This window comes from Barbus barbus (assembly GCF_936440315.1).
Source record: "Barbus barbus genome assembly, chromosome: 12".
NCBI classification, from domain to species: Eukaryota; Metazoa; Chordata; class Actinopteri; order Cypriniformes; family Cyprinidae; genus Barbus; species Barbus barbus.
In genome coordinates, this window is record NC_136740.1 from 11,687,223 (window position 1) to 11,713,284 (window position 26,062).

General features: G+C 38.9%; 1 protein-coding gene across 1 annotated transcript in view; it reads left to right on the plus strand.

Moving 5' to 3' along the window:
- The first annotated feature begins 843 nt into the window (after positions 1-843).
- LOC306878152 (beta-chimaerin-like) overlaps positions 844-26,062 on the plus strand; it is a 57,164-nt gene continuing 31,945 nt past the window's right edge. Inside the window, exons 1-2 of the mRNA XM_079430309.1 lie at positions 844-1,014; positions 1,151-1,309. Of these exons, the coding sequence (XP_079286435.1) occupies positions 1,261-1,309 (49 nt within the window). The 5' untranslated portion in view covers positions 844-1,014; positions 1,151-1,260. The remainder of the gene's footprint in view (positions 1,015-1,150; positions 1,310-26,062) is intronic.

Consider the following 26,062-nt stretch of genomic DNA (forward strand, 5'->3'; position numbering starts at 1 on the left):
AACAATTAAAATCAATATTAAGTTTGACCAATATACTGTAGTAAAAGCTATTTTTGAATAACGCCAAAAATGTAGGCTATTTCTCATTTTGAATTTAAGCAGTTTGCTGTGTTCTGTTTGCAAAAATGTAAGATTGCTTAAAATTGTGACTCCCGTTTTTTAGCAGTGTTGACTGCATTCATCAAACTATTTAATTGAAGTTTATTGCTAGAAATGATAGGTTTAAACTGTATTTAAACAAATGCTGGTTACAAGTCAGGGCAAGCCTCAAAAACAATGATCAACAGAAAAATATTTAGTTTGACCTATTGAGATTGATATTAAACATTTTCTAAAGGTAGCCTAGTCCCATCTCTTTTTACTGACCTTTTTTTAGACAGGAAAAAGTAGACATAGGCTCTTATACTATATTTGTAGAAAGTGCAACATGCTTTTCAAGGGTGTGACAAAATTACGTCTTTAAAATGTACAGTGCTGTAAATAAGACATTTGATGTTTTTAAAATTAGCTACTTTTCACACTACTTTTTTTTTGTTAGATAGTTTGTCAAGCATATTTGATAGATCTTGCAACAAAACAACAAGCATTTAATTTAATTTATTTTTTTTAAGTAATGGAACACCAAAGTGTATTGGAATGTGCAGCATGTCAAAGCACAGGAAAGCCAAAAGTTTTAAACATGCAACATTTCTGAACAGCAAAAGGAACGCAACTTTCTTATATGGTTACAGAAGCACACAGCTGAGAGGCATGTAAGTAGGTTTACAGCACGGTCAGGTCAGGCAGACAGGAGGAATGCGCGCGCGTCTCTTCCACTTTAAGAAGGCGGATTCGCCTTTGCACACACTGTGTGTTTATTACGAGCCTTGGAGTGGCACATGGAAGCGATAGTCAAATCTCTGTCTCTAAATATGGCGAAACCTACTGGCACTGACAGCACACGGAACGGCCGGGAAGTTTTTTTGAATTCTGCTGTTCATTACGATGAAGAGTAGATGAGTTGTCACATTTTCTGTACGTATATCTGAGGTTGTATCAACTAGTTTCATCGTCTGGTTCTTCTGCTGCCACACGCGCGCCTGTAAATGCGGCAGCGCTGGCGACTCCCGTCTGATCAGACACTCACAGCTGGATATTATCAACTGTTTAGGAGGAACTCTGGAGAGCTGAAGATAGGTCAGGAGTGCAGAGACTGAGATGGAAGAGCTGTCAAGCCCTAACAGACGCCAGTAAGCGGGTAGATTCAGTGAATTAGACGCAATGGCAGCGTCCAGCAACTCCAGTCTGTCGGGTTCCTCCGTTTCTTCGGGTGAGTAGCCTACTGATCAATCAAAATGAAACTGGACTAATTTGTTTGGGAATCTGAATAAGCAGTTGACGTGACGATGGCAGAATGGAGATGGTTGGCACTGGCAGTTTTAATTTCTGTGGTTTTGGATGCAATTAAAGCAGGCAGGATAGAACACGGTGAAGAGGTGTGTCATACCTTTTCTTCATTCAGGGTGAACTAGACCCACCTTTGACTTTCATTCACCAATGCAAAAGCAAGCAGTCGTAGCTATCACCAATGCACGCTGGCAGATGATTGTGTAATTTCACACTCACTGCGCACGAGTTTTAAAGGCCACCTCGATCTGATCACACTTGCTTGATAGCAAAAACAGACTCTTTAGTTTGATCACGATACTGGTGGGAACTACAAATCACAAATGTGCACAGTGCTGAATTGTAATCCCAAATAACATTTTTATTTCTTCATGAAATATCATTGGTTACTGCATGCGCTGACATTTTATGTGGAACTATAAGCATTTTGTCTTTATTTTTACTCTTGACAGTATATTTATATATATTTTATTAAAATCATGTGTCAGCCCGTTACCATAAAATCCATAAATAATAAATAAGTTTTATCTTATATTTTGTGAGATTTATTACAAAATTGTACATAATCAGTCCTGTTTCCATGATTTTGTACAGTAAACAACAGATTATCAAACTATTTGAGGAAATATCAGGAAATATTAATTTGAATGCCACTATGCAATTGATTAACATTGTGTTTATTTAAATTGGCATGAAATTAATCCATTCAGATGTACATCATATTATGACAGAAAAGATTAGTCTTTTCTTCCAATTCATTATGCCTTTAGAAGTCAGTTTTATTAATATTGTATTTATTTAAAAAAACATTTTTTATAACATTTTATAACATAACATTTACAGTTAATAATATTAACAGTACAAATATTAACAGTTTAGTGAAAAAAGTGAAGTGACATTCAGCCAAGTATGGTGAACCATACTCGGAATTCATGCTCTGCATTTAACCCATCCAACGTGCACACACACAGCAGTGAACACACACACACCGTGAACACACACCCGGAGCAGTGGGCAGCCATTTATGCTGCGGCACCCAGGGAGCAGTTGGGGGTTCGGTGCCTTGCTCAAGGGCACCTCAGTCGTGGTATTGAGGGTGGAGAGAGCGCTGGACATTCACTCCCCCCACCTACAATTCCTGCCGGCCCGAGACTCGAACCCGCAACCTTTGGATTACAAGTCCGACTCTCTAACCATTAGGCCACAACTTTTTTACAATTGTAAACATCCCGACAGAAAAAAAAGACTAATTTCATGGAATGACCAAGTGTAATTTGGGCAAAACAGCAATAGTGTAATGTTAGCATTGTTTATAAATTTGTCATCAGTGTCAACTTTTGATATCCCAAGTAAATCACTGCCAGTAATGCCAACAACAACATGTTTAGGGGTTTTTGTGTCCATTTCAACATGTTGTAACGTGGGAACCAAAAACTGGTTTGGACACTTCCCACCCATTGTCTCAAGGGATCTAGGCTACAACAGACATATATATCCTAAATCCCAGCATTTCAGATTTTTTTTTTTGCATCTAAAATGAGTCATCAAACATTTTCATGGGCGTGTGATGAAAACGAATTACCCTAAAAGCTGTCCCTCCGTTTTATTCACTTGAAAGATTTTCTATTATCCTGCTCTTATTATCCCCAGGAAATTATTGATGTTGAAAATGAGCTTTTAAAATCACCTGTCATCTTCCTAGCTGGGTGTCATGTGTTTTTTGAGCTGCATTATTACATGTGTGGAAGTTTGTCTACCTTCTCATACAATTACTTGTCTTTTGTAACGTTATGAATGTCTTTACTGTCACTTTTGATCTTTTTGCTGAATAAAAGTATTTATTTCTTCAAAAAAAAAAACTTCAAAAAAATCACACTGACCTCAAACTTTTGAACGGCAGTGTATATAGTGACTTATTCACATTTTGTGACCTTAGATAAGAAACAAACATTGGGTGGAAGGGAAACCACCGTCCCCAATTGGACACAAAACAGAGCAAAAAGCGTCAGGTTGGCTGGAGGTGTGAGAAGCACAAAAGAGTGTGCAGGTGTTTAAATACACTGATCACAAGTGTGAGGAGAGATAAGGTTGAAAACGCACTCAGAATCACTCCCACACAGAAATGCATGTTAACACCCTGTTCTCATGCTGTGCCACTCATCATTGCATTTGTAAGAACAGAAGGGAGGGATGTGTGTGATCTGAGGGACAGTACACGTCTCAAGGGAGTACAAGTTCAAATAACAAGCTTTGTTGAATGGGCGTGTAAAGAAGAACCGTTTTCGTGTAGGCACTCATTCCATTAAAGCTCAATAGTGACCTTGGGAGAGAAAAAGAGAGGGTTTGTCTAATTCACTTTATGCTAGCTGTAACTCTTCATGCAGACGCACAGAACCACGACGACTCCTCCACGCCAAGCCACGAGCTCTTGAGATCCAGTAAAGGGATCAAGCCAAGCCATGACTCTCCGTGGTCGCCATCCATTCCCAAATAGATTATCTCACATGCATGTTGCTGAAAAAGCAGAAGTGCACTGCGGCCACGAGGCCTGCAGAAGGCGGGGAGTCTTTTCTGCCTGTGGTAAGGAGAGCTGTCATTAGCTCCGTGCCCCTGGTGTAATCATCGGATGCCGTATACCGCGCCTCTACCAGGCTCGCTGTGTCTGTCACAGGAGTATCATTATGTTAGAAAAACGCTTTTTTGTTTCATCTAGTTTGGGTGTGTGTAACACGCACGTTCTGCTTTATATTAGCCAAAAAACAGAGCTGTAAACAAATGCAGGGCAGACTGGCGAGATGGATGCCGCTCGGCTCAGCTCTTCTGACTTCAAAGGCCAGTTCGAGCTTTGATGTTTCCCTAAAGGAAAACTGGGGCTGCAACTCAGAGCTGCAAGCATGTGAGTGTTTCAGAAATTATGAAGTTGAAATTATGGCTGATTTCATGGGTTTGTGCTGATTTGAGTTCTTTTAATCTGAAGGGTTGGTGTTGTCTTAAGCTTGGGGCAATTGACCAGAAGGTCACTGGTTTAATCCCAGTAAGGAGGGACTCACTTCTTTATTGTACCCTTGGGCAAGACATTTAACACCAGATTGCTCCAGACAGATTGTCCCGGCCATAAGTATCACTTTAGTAAGTCGTTTCGGATAAGACTTCAGATATAAGCATCTGCTAAAAGACTACTTACACACTTATGTATCTGCAAGGGGTTCATTCTTTTAAAGTCAAAGTGGAACGGCATTTACAATTGTACTTCTGTAATCTGACTTTTATGTGGTTTAATCATTAAGTAATGCTGAACACGCCATTACTTAAAGGGATACTTCAGCCAAAAATGAAAATTCTGTCATTAATTACTCACCCTCATGTCGAAACCCATAAGACCTTCATTCATCTTCAGAGCACAAATGAAGATATTTTTGATGCATTCCAAGAGCTTTCTGACCCTCCATAGACAGCAAGGATCAAGGCTCAGAAACGTAGCAAGGAGATTGTTAAAATAATTCATGTGACATCAGTGGTTCAACTGTAATGTTATAAAGCAATGAGAATAATTTTATGCACAAAAAAAATGTGCGTACAAAAAGTATTCTCGTAGCTTTATAACATTACTTTTGAACCACAGATGTCACATGGATTATTTTACTGATCTCATTGCTACGTTTCTGAGCCTTGATCGTGCTAGGATCCTTGCTGTCTATGGGAGGGTCAGAGAGCTCTCGGAATGCATTATAAATATCTTCATTTGTGTTTTACAGGTTTGGAACGACATGAGGGTGAGTAATTAATGACAGAATTTTCATTTTTGGGTGAACTGTTCCTTTAAAAAATGCTTATATATGCATACATTACCAGATTTTGAGGTTGGTACTATTTTTTAAAGAAAATGTGGTCCCACTTTATATTAGGTGGCCGTAACTACTGTGTATTTATACATTTAAATTTATAATTTGATACAGTGCACTTATTATGTACATACATGTTTTTACATTGTACTTATATTTAAAAAAAATACCTGCTTGTAATTACATATGCAATTAATTTCTGTAATTACACATATAATTACACTGATGACCCTTCCACCTTAACCCACCCTTAAAGCTACCCATACCTCCAGCCTGTCTCTAACCTTACCCGCATCCCACCTCAATATCAGCACAAGTGTTTTGCAAAACAATATTCACACAATAAGTACATTGTACATCTTTTTTTATGTAAGTACATAGTAATTAAGGCCACCTAATATAAAGTGGGACCGGATGTAGTCTCTTACCAAAATAAAGTAATATTAAAAAACAGTAATATTGCAAAATAGTATTACAATTTAAGAATTTAGAAGAAAGCAGTTTTCTATTTTAATATTTTTAAATGTATTCTTTTTAAGGCAAAGCTGAATTTTCAGCAGCCATTACTTTAGTCTTTAGTGTCACATGATCCACAGAATTCATTTAAATATTTCTTATTATTTTCAGCGTTGAAAAGATATTTGTGGAAATCATTATACATTTTTTGAGGATTCTTTGATGCATAGAACGTTCAAAAGAACTTTTATAACATCTTAACTGTCGCTTTTGATACATTTATTATATATATTTTATTATACATTTTACATTTGTATATGAAATTACGTAAATGTAAAATGTGTATTCTGTGTGTGTGTGTGTGTGTGTGTGTGTGTTTAATCTGTAATATACAATAAGTGAAGTGAGTGAAGTGACATTCAGCCAAGTATGGTGACCCATACTCGGAATTCGTGCTCTGCATTTAACCCATCCAACGTGCACACACACAGCAGTGAACACACACACACCGTGAACACACACCCGGAGCAGTGGGCAGCCATTTTATGCTGCAGCGCCCGGGGAGCAGTTGGGGGTTCGGTGCCTTGCTCAAGGGCACCTCAGTCGTGGTATTGAGGGTGGAGAGAGCGCTAGACATTCACTCCCCCCACCTACAATTCCTGCCGGCCGGAGACTCGAACCCGCAACCTTTGGATTACAAGTCCGACTCTCTAACCATTAGGCCACGACTTCCCCACAATAAGAAAATACATTTTAATTTAGAATTCAAAAACATTGAATTTTGGTGTATTCGAGTCACTGTATTTTTACATTTTTGAATACGTTAGTAGATTTGGACCAAAACAATGCATTTTGTCATTGACCCAAAAATGGTCTTTTTTGATTTCATATTGACTGCCGTCTGTGCTTAGTCATAGTCATATTGAAAGCTATGTCTGTTTTCTGTGTTCTTCTGGTTCACTGGAGTTGAGAGGGAGTTAATGCAAGTCCTACAACAGGAACAGATCACATGATTGAAAGCTCTGGTAAGTAAACAGCAAGAGAGATAACTCGCAACAGCGATTGCGTGTCCTTTTACTCGGCCTCTTTGTATATCAGGCAGCATCAGATAAGGTGAAGCTCTGTTCTTAGTTCTGGAGTTGCTTAACATCAAAATCAACAGCTAAGGAAAAAGAGAATAGAAGAACTCTTACAATCAATTCATGCGAACAGTCTGGTTAAATGTCACATAGCGGCGGTCAAGTTAAAGAACCTCGGTTTTTCAAGGTCTGTACTAAGCTGTTGCACATAGCTAAAAAAAGCATGAATGAAAGACTGAATGGAACCTCAGCCTGTGATGACAGAGATGGTAAATGAGGCGTGCACATCACTTACTGGCCTGAAACTGGTACTTTCTTTCCTTCACTCTTCGGAAAGTTGCTCATTATTATAATCTTGTTTTTAAAGGCTTTCGTGTCTGACAGAAGCCACTGTAATACGTTCTGTTCATTAGTGGTCATCTTAATAGATTCTATGGTTTCTCATGTGATTCCTGCTGTAGTTTTACAGTCAGTAAGTCTGAGTGTAATAAGAGGCTTATTTAAGCCTGCAGTTTTATTGGAGGATGGAGTGTTGTTGAGAACCAGAGGAGAGAAGAGAGTTTTAATGCTCACCTCTTCCTGTGTCTCTGCATTTATTATTAATCACCTCTGTGGCGATCCCCATGGTCATCCATCACCCTCTGGAATCACATTACCAAACAATGGATCTCCCTGCTACCGATGTGTCTGTGTGCTTGTGTACTGTACATGTGCACGTGTGTGTGTATATATGTGTAATCTCAGAGGGCAGGCCCACTGACCCCCAGCAATCTGTTCACTGACCGTCTGATGCATTTTGCACACAAAACTGGAAAGCACTTTCTCTATCTGGCAAGCTCTAATCTGATTGAATGGCTTTACACAACTTCCTGGAGAATGTGTTTACAGGGCTTTTTCAGTAGTATTTTTAAGTCAGGTTTATACATGAGCACATTTGTCAGTTTTGTTTTAGTTTATTTTGAGACACTTTGTAGCAAGTTAAATACATATCAAAAAGAAAAAATGGTAACTCTTTAGTTTAGGGACCAATTCTCACTATTCACAAGTTGCTTATTAGCATGCAAATTACTAGCATATTGGCTGTTTATTAGTTCTTATAAAGCACATATTAATATCCTATTCTACATGACCATATTTTAGATCCCTCAATCAATATTCAAGATTCAAGATTTTTATTCGTCACATACACAATTATACAGAGTATAACCAGCAGTGAAATGTAAGTCAGGTCCGCTCCAAGGACAGTGCAATTATAAAGTATACAAATATTAAGAAAAAGAAAAGTAGAAAAAATAAAAGAATAAAATAAAATAAAGATAGAAAATATAAATGTGCAAGTCAGTATGTTGTTGACTTAAATAGTAATATAAGAGGAATGTGCAAACAAATGTGCAAAAAAGTTGTACAGGGTATTTAAATAGCAGCAATATGAAGTAGAGAAAAATTATGAATAGCTTATTGATATAGTGATATTTACATGAAGTCAAGTGATGTTATGACACAGAGTTATAGTTTAGGAGCCTGATGGTCTGGGGGAAGAAGCTCCTCCTAAGTCTCTCAGTTTTTGCCATCAGGCTACGGAAGCGCTTACCAGATGGAAGCAAAGTGAATAGTCGGTTACCAGGGTGATTAGAGTCCTTGATGATTTTGACAGCTCTATTTTTGCAGCGTTTGAGGTAGATGTCCTGCATGGAGGGGAGAGCAGACCCTGAGATGCGCTCAGCTAAGCGCACAACTCTCTGTAGTGCTTTGCAGTCTTGATTGGTGCTGTTTCCATACCACACTGAGATGCACTGAGTCAATACACTTTCTATGGTCCCTGAATAGAAAGTTTTCAGGATTGCTGGTGAGTCCCTGAATTTCCTCAGCTGTCACAGATGGTACAGTCTTTGCCTGGCTTTCTTAACCAGTTTTTGGATGTGTGTAGTCCAAATGAGGTTCTCTGAGATGTTTACACCGAGGTACTTGAAGTTGCTCACCCTCTCCACAGGGGTCCCACTGATCATAAGAGGAGTGTAGGGCCGCTGCTGTCTCTTCCTAAAGTCCATGATCAGCACTTTAGTTTTGCTCACATTCAGAGAGAGACAGCTGTCCTGGCACCATGATGTGAGTCTCTCTACCTCATCCAAGTATGCGGTCTCATCGTTGTTGGAAATGTGGCCCAGAACCACAGTATCATTTGCGAATTTGATAATAGATGTGGAGCTGTGAGAGGACATGCGTATAGAGAGGGTAGAGCAGGGGACTCAGGACACAGCCCTGTGGGGCTCCTACGTTCAGGGTGATGGAGTTTGAGGTGAACTGGCCAACTTTCACCACTTGAGGTCTGCCGGTGAGGAAGTCTTGAATCCTGTCACAGAGTGAGGAGTTTAGGCCGAGGTCTGTGAGTTTAGAAGCCAGCTTGATGGGGACTATAGTGTTGAAAGCTGAGCTATAGTCAATGAATAGCAGCCTTACATAATTCCCATTGTTGCTGTCCATGTGTGTGAGGGAAGAGTGGAGGACATGAGAGATGGCATCGTCCGTAGATCTGTTTGGGCAAACTGAAGAGGGTCCAAAGTCTCAGGGATGGAGGAGCAAATGTGGCTCTTTACAAGTCTTTCAAAAACCTTCATGACTATAGATGTGAGGGCAACTGGGCGATAGTCATTCAGGCAAGAGGGTTTATTGTTCTTTGGCACAGGGATAATGGTGGATTTTTTTAAATGAGGTGGGAACCACGGAGGTAGCAAGGGACTCATTAAAGATGGAAGTGAACAAACCAGCGAGCTGATCAGCGCAGGACCTCAGAACACGGCCGGTTATGTTTATGGGGTGGTGATGGCACAGTGGATAAGACACATGCCTTTGGTGTGAGAGACCCGGGTTCGAATCCACTGTGAGACACCAATGTGTCCCTGAGCAAGACACTTAACCCCCTAGTTGCTCCAGAGGCGTGCGACCTCTGACATATATAGCAATTGTAAGTCGCTTTGGATAAAAGCGTCAGCTAAATGAATAAATGTAAAGTAAATGTTATGGTTTATAAGTGTTTATGGTTTTCTGCGGGAGGAAAACGCTTAACGAGAAACTTTGCGCATTGCGTTCATATTCTGCTGTTCTGCCACGGATTTGCGGGTCTTGTCTTTTTCTCCTACAGATGACTTGCAGGACCCTGTTCGTTATTGTACTAAATTAGTTTTAATCATTTAACCCCCACAGCTTCTCGTCTCCATTGGCAATGCACACGATTCGTGTCGAATGCAAGTGACGTCGCAGGTAGCGGAAAGTGCAAGCAAGCGATTGTAAGTGACATTGTAATTTAGTTTATTTTTTGTTGTCTTCACCACCTGCAGGGCTCCAGACAAAAAAATCGAGTAAGGAGCCATTGGCTCCTATAAAAGAAAAACTTAGGTGCCAAATTATTTTTTTAGGTGCCACAGAATAAAAGTGGTTTATTTTATTATTATCATTTTATTTTTCCCCCCTATTTTAACATTTCAATCATTTTGTCATGTGTTTATGTCTTATCTTTTCTAGGCTTTATCAGCATTTTAATCCATCTTGTAGATGATCAGGTCAACCGAGGGACTAAGGTTCATTTAAAGTGTGAATTAAATGTCTTTTACAACTTGAAATATACAGTCACAAAGAATTGTTCGTTACACAGAATCTATACCAATATCATGGACCATAAGCATCACTTGGCAACTGAGTGCAGTGCATCCTATAAATGTTGTCACGTCTTTCACACATTCAGTCTGTTTTTCTTCATTAGTAAAATGCAATTTTATAGGAGTTGAATCATGTACAACAGAATAAGTAAAAATATTAATATGCAACAGCGCATGAATATAGCAAAACACTCCTCTTTATAGTTATTTTTCTAGCTGACTGATGAGTTTATGGACATCAGTGCATCTGGTTGTTGAAACCACATATGGTAATTTTACTCCTCCCATAATATTAAAGTAATAGACCTGTGAGAGCGTTTTATAGGCTATATGGCATGTTATAGTCAGATATGACAGCGCAATGCAACACGCATCACCGCGGATGAGTAGCGGACTATTTCTTCAGCAAGCGACGCGCAAACTGAATGAACCTGAAAGTAAGCCGCAGACGCTCAACACACAATCTTCTTCATTAAAAGTAGCGAGACTAGCCTATCTTTCCAGTGCTGATGCCGCGCGCACTCTTGATATTGAAATTAGTTGATAATTAATAAAATTATCCGTTGCTTTCATTGACGTGAACTCCGTTATATTTGCATATGAAGCGGGAATTGAAGAACGGATTTATATCCGTTTTGCGAAGACACATTTATGTGGCCAAGTGTAAATGGGGAAACGTTTTAACAAATCATATAGATATCCGATCAGAGAAAATGCATGAAGTGACCAGGTGTAAACAGGCCCTTTCAGGTCTCTCTCACTGCGTTCAGCAGACTGTGTGCGGCAGAGACGAGGACTGTTTGAAACTCTTTCCAGTAAAACTTTGATGCGCATCGTCTTATGTAAGTTTAATACGTGAACATAACAAAAGATGTGAGCGCAAAACAATCGGGAAAAAAGTCCTTTCATGCAAATTATATATAGTCGCCAGTGGCGACCTCAGCAAAAACTTCACTCGCAAATTAATATTTTTGGTCGCAAATGCGACCATTTTAGTCGCAGTTTGGAGCCCTGACCTGGCTACTGTTGTAAAATGTTGAGCGATTCAAACAAAAAATAATCAATAAATTGAATAAAAGAAAAAAGAAAAAGACTGCAAGTGACGTCACTTGTGGAAGCGCAAGTGTCTGAGAGTGCAAGTACTAAGAGTGCAAGTGCAAGTTTGCAGCCAGACCCTATTGACGCTACGCCTATACGTCAACCGCTGGAAAGCCACTCTCTAGTGAATGCGTGTATGACAGTTAGCAGAGGCTTGAGATTACAGTTTATAAAGTTTTGAAAATGGATATTTTTCTTTAACAAATGCAATCAGTTCACTTAAGAAGGTTAGCCCCCCAGAGCTGTTTGGATTACTTTTTATGATGGATGGATGCACTTTAATGGATCTTAACTCCCATTCGCTGTCATAATAAAACTTGGAAGAGCCAGGACATTTTTTTTTAAATAACTCCCAATTGTTTGTCTAAACGAGGAAAGTCATATACACCTATATGGCTTGTGGGTGAGTAAATCATATAGGATAATTTTCATTTTTAGGTGCTCCCCAACTACCCTAATAATAATCAGAAAATTTGAAATTTATTGAGGGAAAAGTTTTAGTTAACACTAACAGTTAGTTAAAAGTGAGAATTGGTCCCCAAACTAAAGCATGACTGAAAAAATATATATTATGCTTTATTATCTAAGTTTTGTTTTATGGACATTATGATTAATAATAATTATGATGATGATTATTAATATAGATTAAAAATATATATTTTTAATATTATTGTATAATCATTAAAAAATCTTTTCAATATTATTGTTAATCATTTTTTAAATAAACAAGTAAACTATTTTTAGGAGCTTGTTTGTAGGCCATCACACAAATTAACACCACCTTCATTCCTTCAAATAAAACTCAATATGATTTTTGGGATTATTGAAGAATATAAGCTCTGTGACCAACAAAAGTTAGATTCTTTCATGTTTTGGTTATCATGATAAACTTCATAAATGAACAGGAACACGACTTCTATGAAATTTGAGGCCTAAATACAGTCGCCATAAGTAAAAAGCTAAACGTAGGCTTAACGAACTACACCACGGCCATATGACTTCAACGTCACCTGCATTAAGCTTCTGACAACTCTTTAGTCTTTATTTAAAAACACTTTTCCTGAAAGTGTGAGTCAGAATAGTTTGCAAGAGCACAATTCTAAACATAATGGGTCTGCAAAAGCAGACTAGTAAATAGATGAGTTTTCCTGTTCGCTATAACTGCTAACTTGTTTCCGGGTTTTGGCCTACAGAAAGCAATCTAGTAAATGTACACACAACACAACAAAAACTCTCTGGATGGTTAAAATGTCAGTCAGACTATCTATTTCTTCATAAGTGGGCAGTTTTTGGCTATAATAAAATGCATTGTAGACCAGACATTGTATACCGTTTGTCTACGTGAGACTGTGTGTGTGTGTTTCCTTTGCCAATCAGAAGTGAGGGGCTTCCAAGAGAACATGCGCTTGTATGTGCACACACACAATTAAACAAAGGCATACAGCCTTACAGGAAAATACCCAAACCCACCCTCACTTGCATACAGTGTTACAGGATAAACACACTTCATCTTGCCTTCCCTTATGATTGCTCCGTCTGATGCCTCGTCTCACACATAGTCACAAAATTCTCCACATTTCTTGCCAGTTCTGTTCCTGCCTTCTGCACAGAATATCCCCACACTCTTTAGGCTCATTGTGTGAAGTGGAAGAAATGTGTGGGTTTACGTTCTGTGCCTCAGAGAGACATAGAGTCTATATAATATACCCCAGCTCTTCCAGAGCAGCATACTGTACAGATGGCCTCCCCATAGGAGCTGGAACATGTCCCCGAAAACACTGGATCAGTACTAAATGTGTGTGTATTGCATATTCACATATGTGAGTTCACTGAAACAGGCTGCTGTGTGTGTGGATACGGTTTTGCCGACATTGTTGGTACCAAATGTCTCTACAGGCAGTGTTTTCTTCATAATTCTTTTGGGGTTTTTACACATCTAGACTTCACTTGACACAACAATCAAATTTTACTAGAAGTCATTTTCATTTTACATGCAATATTGACAGCTTCTTTGTGTATTGTTGGTTACAAACTAGACAGTAGATACCAAAGCAGAACCATTCTGCGTCTTTAAACAAAACAAAATAGTTGTGTTTTGTTCCTGAATCAGTGTCACTGAATGAATCAGTTGAAGAAAATTTTCTGCTTTCATATTTTGTAATTTTTAACACTTTCATGTGTCATGACAGATCACTGTAGCGCCTGAGTTCAAGTGGCACGTGAACTGATCAAATCCTCCTCTTTACTAGTTATAGCACAAAATAAACATTAATGTACATCAGAAGATATCTTGTTTCAACTGTGGAAAGGCGTCAGTACATACAATTTTTCAAGTTCGAGTCCACCAACGTTAATCTGTCTGGTTTGTTTGTTGGACAAAATGCCAGATTCGTCATTGTGATTGGTCAGATTTCCTGTCAATCAGACTCCTAGCAAAGGGTGAATTGACACTTCACAAAGACCCACACTCCTTAGTTACTGTTGCTATCTCCGACAGACAATGCCACTCTCACATTATGTTCTCACGCAGTTACTTCTGGTATGAAACAAAGTCTCAGGACTCTCAGCTTTTAAATTTAGTAATTTTTAAAGAAATTCAAGCAATAAATACCGTTTTGTGGCTCTTTAATATGTCATGACAGATCACTGTATTGCCTCAGTTCAAACACGTGAACCGATCGTCTTTTCATATGTACTTAAAGCACGAAATAAACATGAATAAACATCAGAACCTATTTTGTTTCTGTGGAACACACCATTTTTCCAGTTTAAGTCCATCGAAGTGTATCTACTCTCCTGTCTGATTTGTGGTTAAGGCTATAAGGAATAGAGCTGAGGCTACTAGGCATGCGCACATCAATATAGCCTAATTTCGTCACACTGTACAACAATACTTACTGTTTTTGCATTATTGTTTAGGGTTGGGGTAAAATCCACCAATTATTTCTCAAAACTAGTCCAAATCTAGCCCGATCATGTTCAGGGGGTAAATATTTTTTTGGGTGTCAACCCACAAAGTTGAAAAACAACCCGCGGCAACAGTGGAAAAAGTAGTTCAATTCTGCGTTGAAAGATTTGGCAACACTTGCGCAGCGCACCGTCATACGGAAGTAAACACGGAGGATATGAATTAAGAGATTATGCGTTTATTTATGGTGTGATCTGCTGCAGAAGCCAGCAAAATTATGCGCAGGCAATATTAAAAAATAAAGACAAGGATGTGATAAAAGAAAGCGGAGATTTGAAACTTTTAGGATACGAGCCCTCATGTTTTGCTTGTGGAGTTGTCACTGTAATGCATATGAGTTCTGACACATCACTGTACTTCCACTGATTACTTTTCGCTACTATCTTGATAACTTTGGGTATGTAAAATCATTTAAGTCTCTCGTCAGCGTGGAATTATGACAAATGTCGATCTAGAGTGATGTAAAAGCCGCATGAAATCCGACATGACCGTTCACACTGCGGTCGAATTGCAAAACATCTGACATGGATCGGATTTAGTACCACATATGGAAGTGGCACAAATCGGAATTGAAAAGATCAGATTCCATGCGGTTTGTGCTGTTCACACTGTCATGACAAAAACAGATCTGAGTCACGTGTGAGCAAAAAAATCTGATTTGGGCCACATTTGCCTGCAGTGTGAACGTAGCCTTTTAAGTGATTTTTGAAAAACACTTTTGACCACAGTGCCGGACCATGTCCCAAAACACACTTGCAGCCAATCAGCAGTAAGGGGGCGTGTCTTGTACAGAGAGAAGAGAGCGCTCAATTTGAGTGTACAGGACGGATATTAGCAGATTGACTATAGATGGAGAGAACTGGAAGATAAAAAAGAGGAAAATATCAGAGGAACAAAACATTAAAAATAGGGGTTACGATCAGGCACAAGGTAGGACCTGTGTAAATATCGGAGCAGCTTTCCAGCGGTGGAAAGAAACTCAAGGAGCGGGAAGGGCTTGAATCGGATGCCGAGGTTGCGTTGTTTCTTTTTGATAGGTGAGCAACGTTGGATTTGCATTGTTTCTCACAATTTATCAGTGTTGGCTTTTGTTTGAATATGCTTGTGTGTCATCTTCGTTTGTTTCTGCAATCGTCGTTATGCCAGGGTTGTGTACGTACGTGTGGGGTGGAAGTTTCAAAATAGGGGTGAGGTCCTGTTGGGGTATGGGTGTGTTTGTTTTGGTGCTTTCAAATATCAACACCATTTGGCAAAAATCGCTTAGTGCACCTTTAATAAAACACAATCTAATAGGTAGAAAATTTAATTTACTCTAGTTTCCGGCCGTAGCTGTCGAACAAGATGGCGGATTTGGCATTATGATTGGTCAGATCGTCTGTCAATCAAGCTCTTTGCGACGGGTCAATAAAACCCAATGTGAAATCTGTGTGGGGCAATCTTTTGTCCGCCAATCTTTTGACAGCCTGTCTTGAATGAACAAAACTGTGATACCATTTTTGTAATAAATTTGTTCATTTATTAAAAAAAAAGTTGAATGTTTAACTTTTGTGAGTAACATTTTCATATGTGGACAAGCAGTCTGTATTGATACTGGCACAAAAACTGTTTTATTTCTATAACTGAAATAATAACTGAAATCAATTATTTCTATAACTGAAATAAATAACAGTATCCTGTTGTTAAGTAAAATGTTGATAAGTAAGATGCTGATTCAGTAATCACTCTAATGGATTCAGATGAGTGAAGGATTCAGACTGATTCAAACCAGTCTTTTTTAATGAATCATTAAAAGAGTCATTACCTTGAAACAGCATAACTTTCTAGTATACTGTTCCAAATTCAGCCTATGTTTTTGATTCACTGAAAAGAATCCATCAAAAATGTCTCAAGGTTACGTATGTAACCCTAGTTCCTCGAGGGAACAAGACAATGCGTCGAAACGCTTTGGAAACGCCTTCAGCGTGACCACGCTCTGGATCACGTGTGTAATCAGACCAATGGATGGGCGAGATGTCACGGGCGGGTGACATCCCGTGACATCTACTACTATGCTCCACATCGGGCAGTTGCCAGCTCGACACAGTCAACTGCCCGATTGGTACAGTTCTGGAGTTCGTGCAGGCCCGTTTCACCACAGGGTTAACCCACTCCACCCTGAAGGTCTACGTGGCGGTTCTGGCCTACCGCGCCCCTCTTGGTGGCCAGTCAGTGGGTAGACACCCCCTGGTTACATGTTTCCTCCAGAGGCTGAGGCCTCCGGCCAGAGAAGCTTGTGCTATGTGGTGGATCAGGATGCTATTCCATAGCCTCAAGTCCTCTGCTCTCCCCTTTCTTGGGGATCAAGACTCACTCCTTAGAAGTTGTCCTTCAGGACGCAGTCCCTGCCCACTTTAGCCACTCGTGACCCTTTTTTCTCTCGCCCTAGCTGTGCTCCATCCACTCTAGGCAGGGATTTGAAAGTCTGGCGGCATCTCATTCCCAAAGCGTTTCGATGCAACTCGAGTTCCTGAAGAGGAACGTCTCAAGGTTACGTATGTATACCTAGTTCCTCGAGGGAACGAGATGCTGCGTCTCGGGGCCACACTTCCGGCATCCCTGCGAGCGCTTGCTTCATTCCTAGAAGCTGATGCCGGTTCCACCGCACGTGCTTTTATGCTTCCTGGTCTCAATGTCACCCCGGCCGTGACGTCTCGCCCATCCATTGGTCTGATTACACACGTGATTCAGAGCGTGGTCACGCTGAAGGCGTTCCCAAAGCGTTTCGACGCAGCTCGAGTTCCTGAAGAGGAACAATGTTTGTGAATCAAACAGTAGCGAGGACAACTCAATAAAAAAGATGTTTCTTGCCAGTATATCTTTTAATTGCCTCACATTCAATAAACATTCACATAAGACTAACATTATTTCTTTGCCATGGCCCTGTAAATGCTGTTGCTATTGACAGGGAAACACTTCTCACAAGGACAGTAAACCTGAAAACACATATTGTAGGGATCAGCCAAGTGTTTAGCTGCAAGCATTAGAAATCGTATCAGTGTAAAAAATAATAGAAGTCAAAGTAGAATGTGTATATAGTAATCGAATGATACTGTATGTGTGTATGTGAGGGTGTTGGGATTAGTATATTTTGTCATGAGGTTTTATTAAGGTCGTGTTCCTCTGCATGCAGATATTTTAGACGGGGTGTTCATTTGAAGTACATACTGCTAGTGTGCATCTGCATTTCTATGTGTGTTTTGCCCTAAGGAAGCCTGTTCCCTCTCATCCGCTGGGCTTTAATGTGTGTGAGAGATAAGAGTCTGCCCAAGAAAGTGGGAGCTGTGAGGGTGTGTGTGAGCTGCAGATAGTCGTCCAACTCTCCATCTCAAAGCAGCTTTAACGCTCTCAGAATCTTCTAAGCAACCAAATCTTTTCTGCTTCAGCCCGAAATCAACAGCAAGTGACATTTAACATTACCCAGCCTGTAAAATATTACCTCAAATGGATGCCTGTGCTATAGCGCTACAGAGAAGTTGAATATGATAAGAGCTTTTGCAGCATATCTCCAACAATTTGTCCTTAGCACATTGTAATCCGATTCATCTAGTCTCTTTTTTCAGTAATGGCAAACATTCCTCACAGATTGCCTGTAGCATTCAGGCAGGACATTTGCTTAATTAAAAGCCTTTTCTCCTGAGGACCGCAGCAACTCTGGTGTCCAATCAAGAAAGATGCTGTATAGTTTGATATTGTACAGTATCTTTCAGCAACGTCCTTTCATAGCCTTCACAAAGCACAACCTTCACCATTCTAATAGCACTGACTGCAATATTCTTCCTATTCAGGCTTTTCGAAGCTTTTGTTCACTGTTAATTAACATACTGCAAGTAGCCAGGAGTGTTTTGTGAATAGGCGGTCTGCACCTCCTAACCCTGAAGTTTCCTCCGTCAGTGTTCTCCAGGCTCTCTGTTAGATCCAGCGATAGTGAAAAGAAAGCACCTGGCAGATCACCAAAAGAAATCACATTTTCCAAATGAGCCACTGAAGAATAATTCATTTTTTGTATTGTTTGCAGCACGCCAGCACCCCTGCGCTCCAACAGACAATACAACTTCATTCTAATCCAAACATACGCTCACATAAACACAGATTGAAAGCTAATCCATCTAACGTGAATACTGTAAAGTGGACACTGGGCCAATTAAAGGAATAGTTCACCCAAAAATTTTAATTTGTTGAAAAAGTACTCGCCCTTAGGTCATCCAAGATGTAGATTAATTTGTTTCTTCATTAGTAGCAATATATTACTTGCTCACCAACGGATCCTCTACAGTGAATGGGTGCCGTGAGAACAAGAGAATGAAAACATTACAATAAACCACAAGTAATCCACACAACTGAAGCTTGATTTAAGATGTTTTTTAAAGTCGTCTATACTCCAGTGAAAAAGTCTTCTCATCTGAATCGGGTGAGAAATATGCACAATCAAGCACAGTTCAAAACAAATATGTTGGTGGATTTTAATGTGAGAGGACGACAGGAGATGGACTTTTTCACTGAAGAAAGTGTTATTTTGGATTATGGACCCATGATTCACTTTAAACATGAACTCAGATCTGCATGTGCTGTGAGTTATCATATTTATCCTTATAATAAATAATAATTTATTTATTTAATTACTTGATGTCTTAACTAATTGATATGTTTGTTACTATACACCTCCTGTAATTTCAAGTCAATCAGATCATTACACACTGAGATATGAGTCTCTGGCTGTGTCCAAATTCAGGGTCTGCATCCTTCGGAGTACTCATTTGAAGGATGTTACGTCACAGCGCCGCGACGAAGGCTGTCCAAATTCGTAGGATCCTTCAAATGCGGCCCACAAATACATCCTCCTTTTCCCCGAATTGGAAGGATGGGTGTGGTGGATCCTTTCCCGTCCTACCTATCCCATAATTCTTTTCGGCAGAGCGTAATGGCGGACGAAGCGAGCGGTAGCGGAGTGGGAGAGGAGTTTCTCTGACAAAACAAGCTAAAGTTTATGCTTCGGCTCAATGAATTTGTAGGAGAAATTAGTAGAATACTTAAAAAATAGGCTATAATGGCTTACCTGGATGTGACTGTCTTGTAGTCTGATATAAAAAACTCTCCGACAACGAGCAAAGAAAGTATTTAATTTATTTAATTGCTTTATTTCTTCCAAAAGAATTAAAATGAGGAGAATAACTCTTTGTTTGTCCATTTTCCCGCTTCTTGCTTGGCGCTGTCACGGTTGCTAGGCGACAGGATATGAGCAACGGGTAAGGGAGGGAACTGAAAGAAGGGTAGGCTGTCCAAATTCACAAACACCGACTTCCGGGTTTTGCGGATGTCGGAGGATCCCTCCTCCTTCAACCGGGTAGGAAGGATCCTAAGGAGGATGCAGACCCTGAATTTGGACACAGCCTCTGTGTTCACACTGTCTGGCGGCCATTTTGAAAGGTGTCTAAAAACTTTCACCAAAAGAGAAACCCCTTAAATGTGCGGTTTTAGATGTTTAAGCCTTTATTTTGGGCAAGTTTCACTACTTACTGTAAAATTAAGAGATTAATGTTCAGACTTTTGCATATTATAACCTGGAACTTGGATGTTGGAAATAATTACATTAGATCCAAAAGATAGTTTTAGCAGCACAGCGCAGATGCTACAGAATACAGTTAGCTGACTAGCTGTAGAAGATTGTGTGCTACGCTAATATATAACTTCACAGGCATTACTGGCTTGTACTTTTACATCCATAATACTATAAATTGACAGTTTATAGCTAGTCTGTTGTTTTACAGTGCTGTAATTTTTAAAGATTTCATATTATTGTAAGGTGAGCTTAAAGGGTGCAATGCTATGACAATCACACAGCTTCAGTTTGACATCAATAAGAAAACGTATAATTTCATAGATGTTGTTAATAATGGTTGTTCATATTAAAATATGTAGGAACTTAATACATGACCTAGACAATTTTTTTAGCACAAATCCTGTCATTTTAATAAATATTACATTACATTTATTAAAAATAGTTTCTGCTCCAGTTAAGCTCAGTGTGCTCTCTTTAAGCTCTTCCACATTGAACGTCTATGTAAAAACTTCATAAAGAGACTTTAAATATTAACTGATGATCGTCACTTTAAGTTAAGTTAATCGATTTTCTATGGATTCTGTCAGCTCAAATCTACAGACTGGTACTGACCTTTGCCAACTAGCATCAACTTCTCCAGACTGTAAATCTGTCTAAAATCGGGGCAAAAATAATTTAGTGTATTCCATCCTTAAGAGACTACAGATAAGTTGACATCCATTTAACAAGAGGCTTCATAATGAGGCTAGTTTCTATGTTCATCCCCATGAATTAAATGCTTCAATTTAAATGATTCAGTTTCATTTTTGAATGTTTTACTTAGCTGAACATGGACTAGTCTAGATGTCGCAATGAGCTTAAATGACACTTCACTATGAATATATAACTGATCAAATTGAATGTCTTGTTGCTTGATTTTAGTGTTCTGTTTTTTTCTGACTTTGTACCTTCAAAAAACATATTTTTACAATTATTCTTAAAAAATGTTCCTTAAAAAAACAAGAATTTTTAATAAAGCATGATGTGAGCTTAATGGGAACAGGGGTGTGCTTAAAGGGTACAAAAATGTACCCATTAAGCACAGCCGGACTTTTTGAATTTAATAATGTATATCTTAATTGAAATGCTTTTGTCATTTAAAATATATTTTTATATATATATATATATATATATATATCATAAATGGCTCCCCACTGCTCCGGGTGTGTGTTCACGGTGGGTGTGTGTTCACTGCTGTGTGTGTGCACGTTGGATGGGTTAAATGCAGAGCACGAATTCCGAGTATGGGTCACCATACTTGGCTGAATGTCACTTCACATATATATATATATATATATATATATATATATATATATATATATATATATATATATATATATATATATACTTGATTTTTTTGTAATATTAAATAGTAATATTTCTTATATTGTTACTTTTTATCACACAATTTTGCCTTTTTTACTCACAGTTGCGTGATACACACTTGCAATTCTGACTTTTTTTTTCTCAAAATTGTGAGGTATAAATGCACAATTGCAAGAAAAAATGTCAAAATATCTCACAATTCTGACTTTAGAACTCTCAATTTTGAAATTATATCACGCAATTGTGAGAAAAAGTTGCAATTCCCTTTTTAAAATTTTTTTATTCAGTTGCGGAAACGGGCTTCCATACTAGCTATACAGACCTGATGTGTTGTTGTTTTTTCAGACGAATCACAATTAGATTTTATCCCCAAATCATGTAGCCCTACTTCAAAATATCCTCTGGATCTTCTCAGAATATCTTCTGGAATGACATGAGGCACAGTTTATGACAAATTATAATTATTTGGTGAACTATCCCTTTAAATATTTAAATTTTTCCTCCATATTTTGTCCTGCACTGCTGCCTGCATGTAAAATGTTTTGCTTCACAAAGCTTCATGAATTACAAAGGATTGAGACCAGCAAAACATAAATCCAAACCTCAGCCAACATTTAAACCTCGCCATATCATCGTCTTCCAGAAAGAAAAAGGACTAAATTGCTTGCTGTTCTTGCTAAATGTTCTCCTTGCCAAAGCCTCAAACCATGTAATCCTTTCATTTTGGCCCAGCATAGCGATTGGCTTTTTTTCCAAGTTAAGGCATAATGGGTATCTTAGCTTGGCAGCTCAGTTTTATGTGTGCTTTTCACCTGTGGCTCTATAAACATATTTGACAAAAATTTAGAATTTTGACAAGACATACAGAGTGAGCCCATGTTGTGTAACAGTTATTGTATGTTTGGTTGTAGCGGGTTTGAATTGAGCGCTGTGTGTGTTGTGGTTTTGGACTTTGGGCTTGTGTTTGGTTGTGAGCGTGTAGGCAGGGAGGAAATGCTGACTGGCTGCAGTAAAGTGCTGACATTAAAAGAGACAGTGCCTGAAATAAGACATGGATCCAAAGAGACCAGCACATATTCAGGGAAGAGAAGAAAACACACATTGATTTATGCATTCAAAGACACCGTTTTACTAAAACAAAACAACTGCTACTACTTTCCAATCTATCTTTCTTATTTGATCTACTTCTGCCTTTACACAAGATCAAACATTTACTCATTCTGAACTTTCACACACTTTCCAGGGCTGTATAATAGGGATGGGCGATATGGCCTAAAAAATTTATCACGATAATTTCAGGTATTTATTGCGATTAACGATACAAATGACGACATTTTGAGAGTTTCTCAAAAAATTAGCATATTTCATCCGACCAATAAAAGAAAAGTGTTTTTAATACAAAAAAAAAAAAGTCAACCTTCAAATAATTATGTTCAGTTATGCACTCAATACTTGGTCGGGAATCCTTTTGCAGAAATGACTGCTTCAATGCGGCGTGGCATGGAGGCAATCAGCCTGTGGCACTGCTGAGGTGTTATGGAGGCCCAGGATGCTTCGATAGCGGCCTTAAGCTCATCCAGAGTGTTGGGTCTTGCGTCTCTCAACTTTCTCTTCACAATATCCCACAGATTCTCTATGGGGTTCAGGTCAGGAGAGTTGGCAGGCCAATTGAGCACAGTAATACCATGGTCAGTAAACCATTTACCAGTGGTTTTGGCACTGTGAGCAGGTGCCAGGTCGTGCTGAAAAATGAAATCTTCATCTCCATAAAGCTTTTCAGCAGATGGAAGCATGAAGTGCTCCAAAATCTCCTGATAGCTAGCTGCATTGACCCTGCCCTTGATAAAACACAGTGGACCAACACCAGCAGCTGACATGGCACCCCAGACCATCACTGACTGTGGGTACTTGACACTGGACTTCAGGCATTTTGGCATTTCCCTCTCCCCAGTCTTCCTCCAGACTCTGGCACCTTGATTTCCGAATGACATGCAAAATTAGCTTTCATCCGAAAAAAGTACTTTGGACCACTGAGCAACAGTCCAGTGCTGCTTCTCTGTAGCCCAGGTCAGGCGATTCTGCCGCTGTTTCTGGTTCAAAAGTGGCTTGACCTGGGGAATGCGGCACCTGTAGCCCATTTCCTGCACACGCCTGTACACGGTGGCTCTGGATGTTTCTACTCCAGACTCAGTCCACTGCTTCCGCAGGTCCCCCAAGGTCTGGAATCGGTCCTTCTCCACAATCTTCCTCAGGGTCCGGTCACCTCTTCTCGTTGTGCTGCGTTTTCTGCCACACTTTTTCCTTCCCACAGACTTCCCACTGAGGTGCCTTGATACAGCACTCTGGGAACAGCCTATTCGTTCAGAAATTTCTTTCTGTGTCTTACCCTCTTGCTTGAGGGTGTCAATGATGGCCTTCTGGACAGCAGTCAGGTCGGCAGTCTTACCCATGATTGCGGTTTTGAGTAATGAACCAGGCTGGGAGTTTTTAAAAGCCTCAGGAATCTTTTGCAGGTGTTTAGAGTTAATTAGTTGATTCAGATGATTAGGTTAATAGCTCGTTTAGAGAACCTTTTCATGATATGCTAATTTTTTGAGATAGGAATTTTGGGTTTTCATGAGCTGTATGCCAAAATCATCAATATTAAAACAATAAAAGGCTTGAACTACTTCAGTTGTGTTGTAATGAATCTAAAATATATGAAAGTCTCATGTTTATCAGTACATTACAGAAAATAATGAACTTTATCACAATATGCTAATTTTTTGAAAAGGACCTGTATATCATTAGAATGTAAATATAATACGTATGAATAATTCCATGCAAATGTCAACCTTACCATGAAAAAATGAAGTTTTTACCAAAAGAACAAAACCCTGTTTAAGTTGTGCGTTTAGGTCTGTATTTTACTGCATTAACGTGCTTCAATAGAAATTTGAAGGAAATCGCTATGTTTATCCACCACATATGAGGGGTGGACCTATAGTAAAAATACATTTTCATTCGACTATTTCATATTTTGAAATTAGATATCAAAGACTGCCCATTTTTAAATTTATGTCAACAGTAAGTATTTTGTAGAAAGATGGAGGCCTGTCTGAAAAGTAAATACACTCACTTAAGTCTAAACAGCGATGATTTTTGGATTTATAAGGTCTAGATTTATGACGTCAGGACGCTTCAGCGCTGTGTCACGTCCGTAACGTAAGATTAAGTTCATTTCATATAGTAATTATTAATGCAATTATCTTGAAACTTTCTGTACAAAGCCAACTTATGGCCATGCTAATTATGATCAACAGCTCATCTCCATTAATTGCTCTTATCAACCATAATAATGCGTGACGCTTCATATTAAATCATATGCATACTGGCATGCATGTTTACCACGTTGCTGATGACTGAAAGCCTGTGTATGGCTACACTGCTGTGATCTGTTTCAGGCTTTCCATATCATAACATTTTAGAAATTTATTCATTGTACTATCTCAGAAATTGCATATTTAACGAGAACATCGCGGAGATTTAGACTGCTTTGCTGTTTGGGTCAGACATGCACAGGCGGACTGAAGGAAAAATCGCCAAAACTATTTTAAATGTCACATAAATGTTCATTGTTAATATTACTATCTTATTTAAACTTTTTATGTGTTTCAAACAAACTTGTGTCGCTATCTGCGTTGCATTCATGCAGAGAGCAAGATTTTGCGTGTTCGGCTCGCGCATGCTGAGTGCGACGCACGCTCAAGAGATGTGGGCTACATCATTCTTATTTGTCTACATTTTTTTTTTTTTTTTTTTTTTTGGTTTTATTTTGTATCATTGCATGTTAAAAAATAATTTACTATGTTATGCAGGTTGCAAAATGCTAGACTGCGAATAAGATTAGCTACAGTTTCACATTTTATAAATATTTGAACAATACATTCAGCATATTTAACAACCTGTTTTGTATCTTTATTTAATGCATAAGCGATTTATTAAAACAAGTTTATGAGGCTATGCTCTAGAGTCTAGACTATTATTCATATTCAAGTGTTTGTGCGGAAAAGAATGCGCATGCATGACGTGCTCGCGCGGATCACTTGCATTTTTTCCTGATAATGAAACAACTTATAATAATAATAATAATAATAATAAAAGAAAACTTAAAATTGGGGCCCCTCACATACATGAGAAATCTATTTTAGGGTTTTACGCTTAATTTTCTTTTTAGGAGCGCTTGAGCGCACTGTTCACTCCGCACGTGAACAGTGAATCGGGCGCGCACAAAACTACGTCATCAACTAGACTTATTGTTATTATCTTGAGGAGACAATTTTTTTATCGTGAGGAGAATTTTCAATGGTATATCGCAAACGATAACATATCGCCCATCCCTACTGTATAATGCTATTCTCAACTCAGACTTACACACACAATGTGTGTGTCGTTGCTAGTCTTTCCATGAATGATCAGAGTTTCAGGTATTTTTTTGGATGAGGAAATGCTGATGCGCCACGGTCTGGTGTATTTCTCACACATGCTGGTGATTATGAAATGACTGTCTTTGTCTTATTGCCAAATTTCTGTTTATGGGTTTGTAAAGTTACTGTCAGACCTATTTTATGTACTAATAT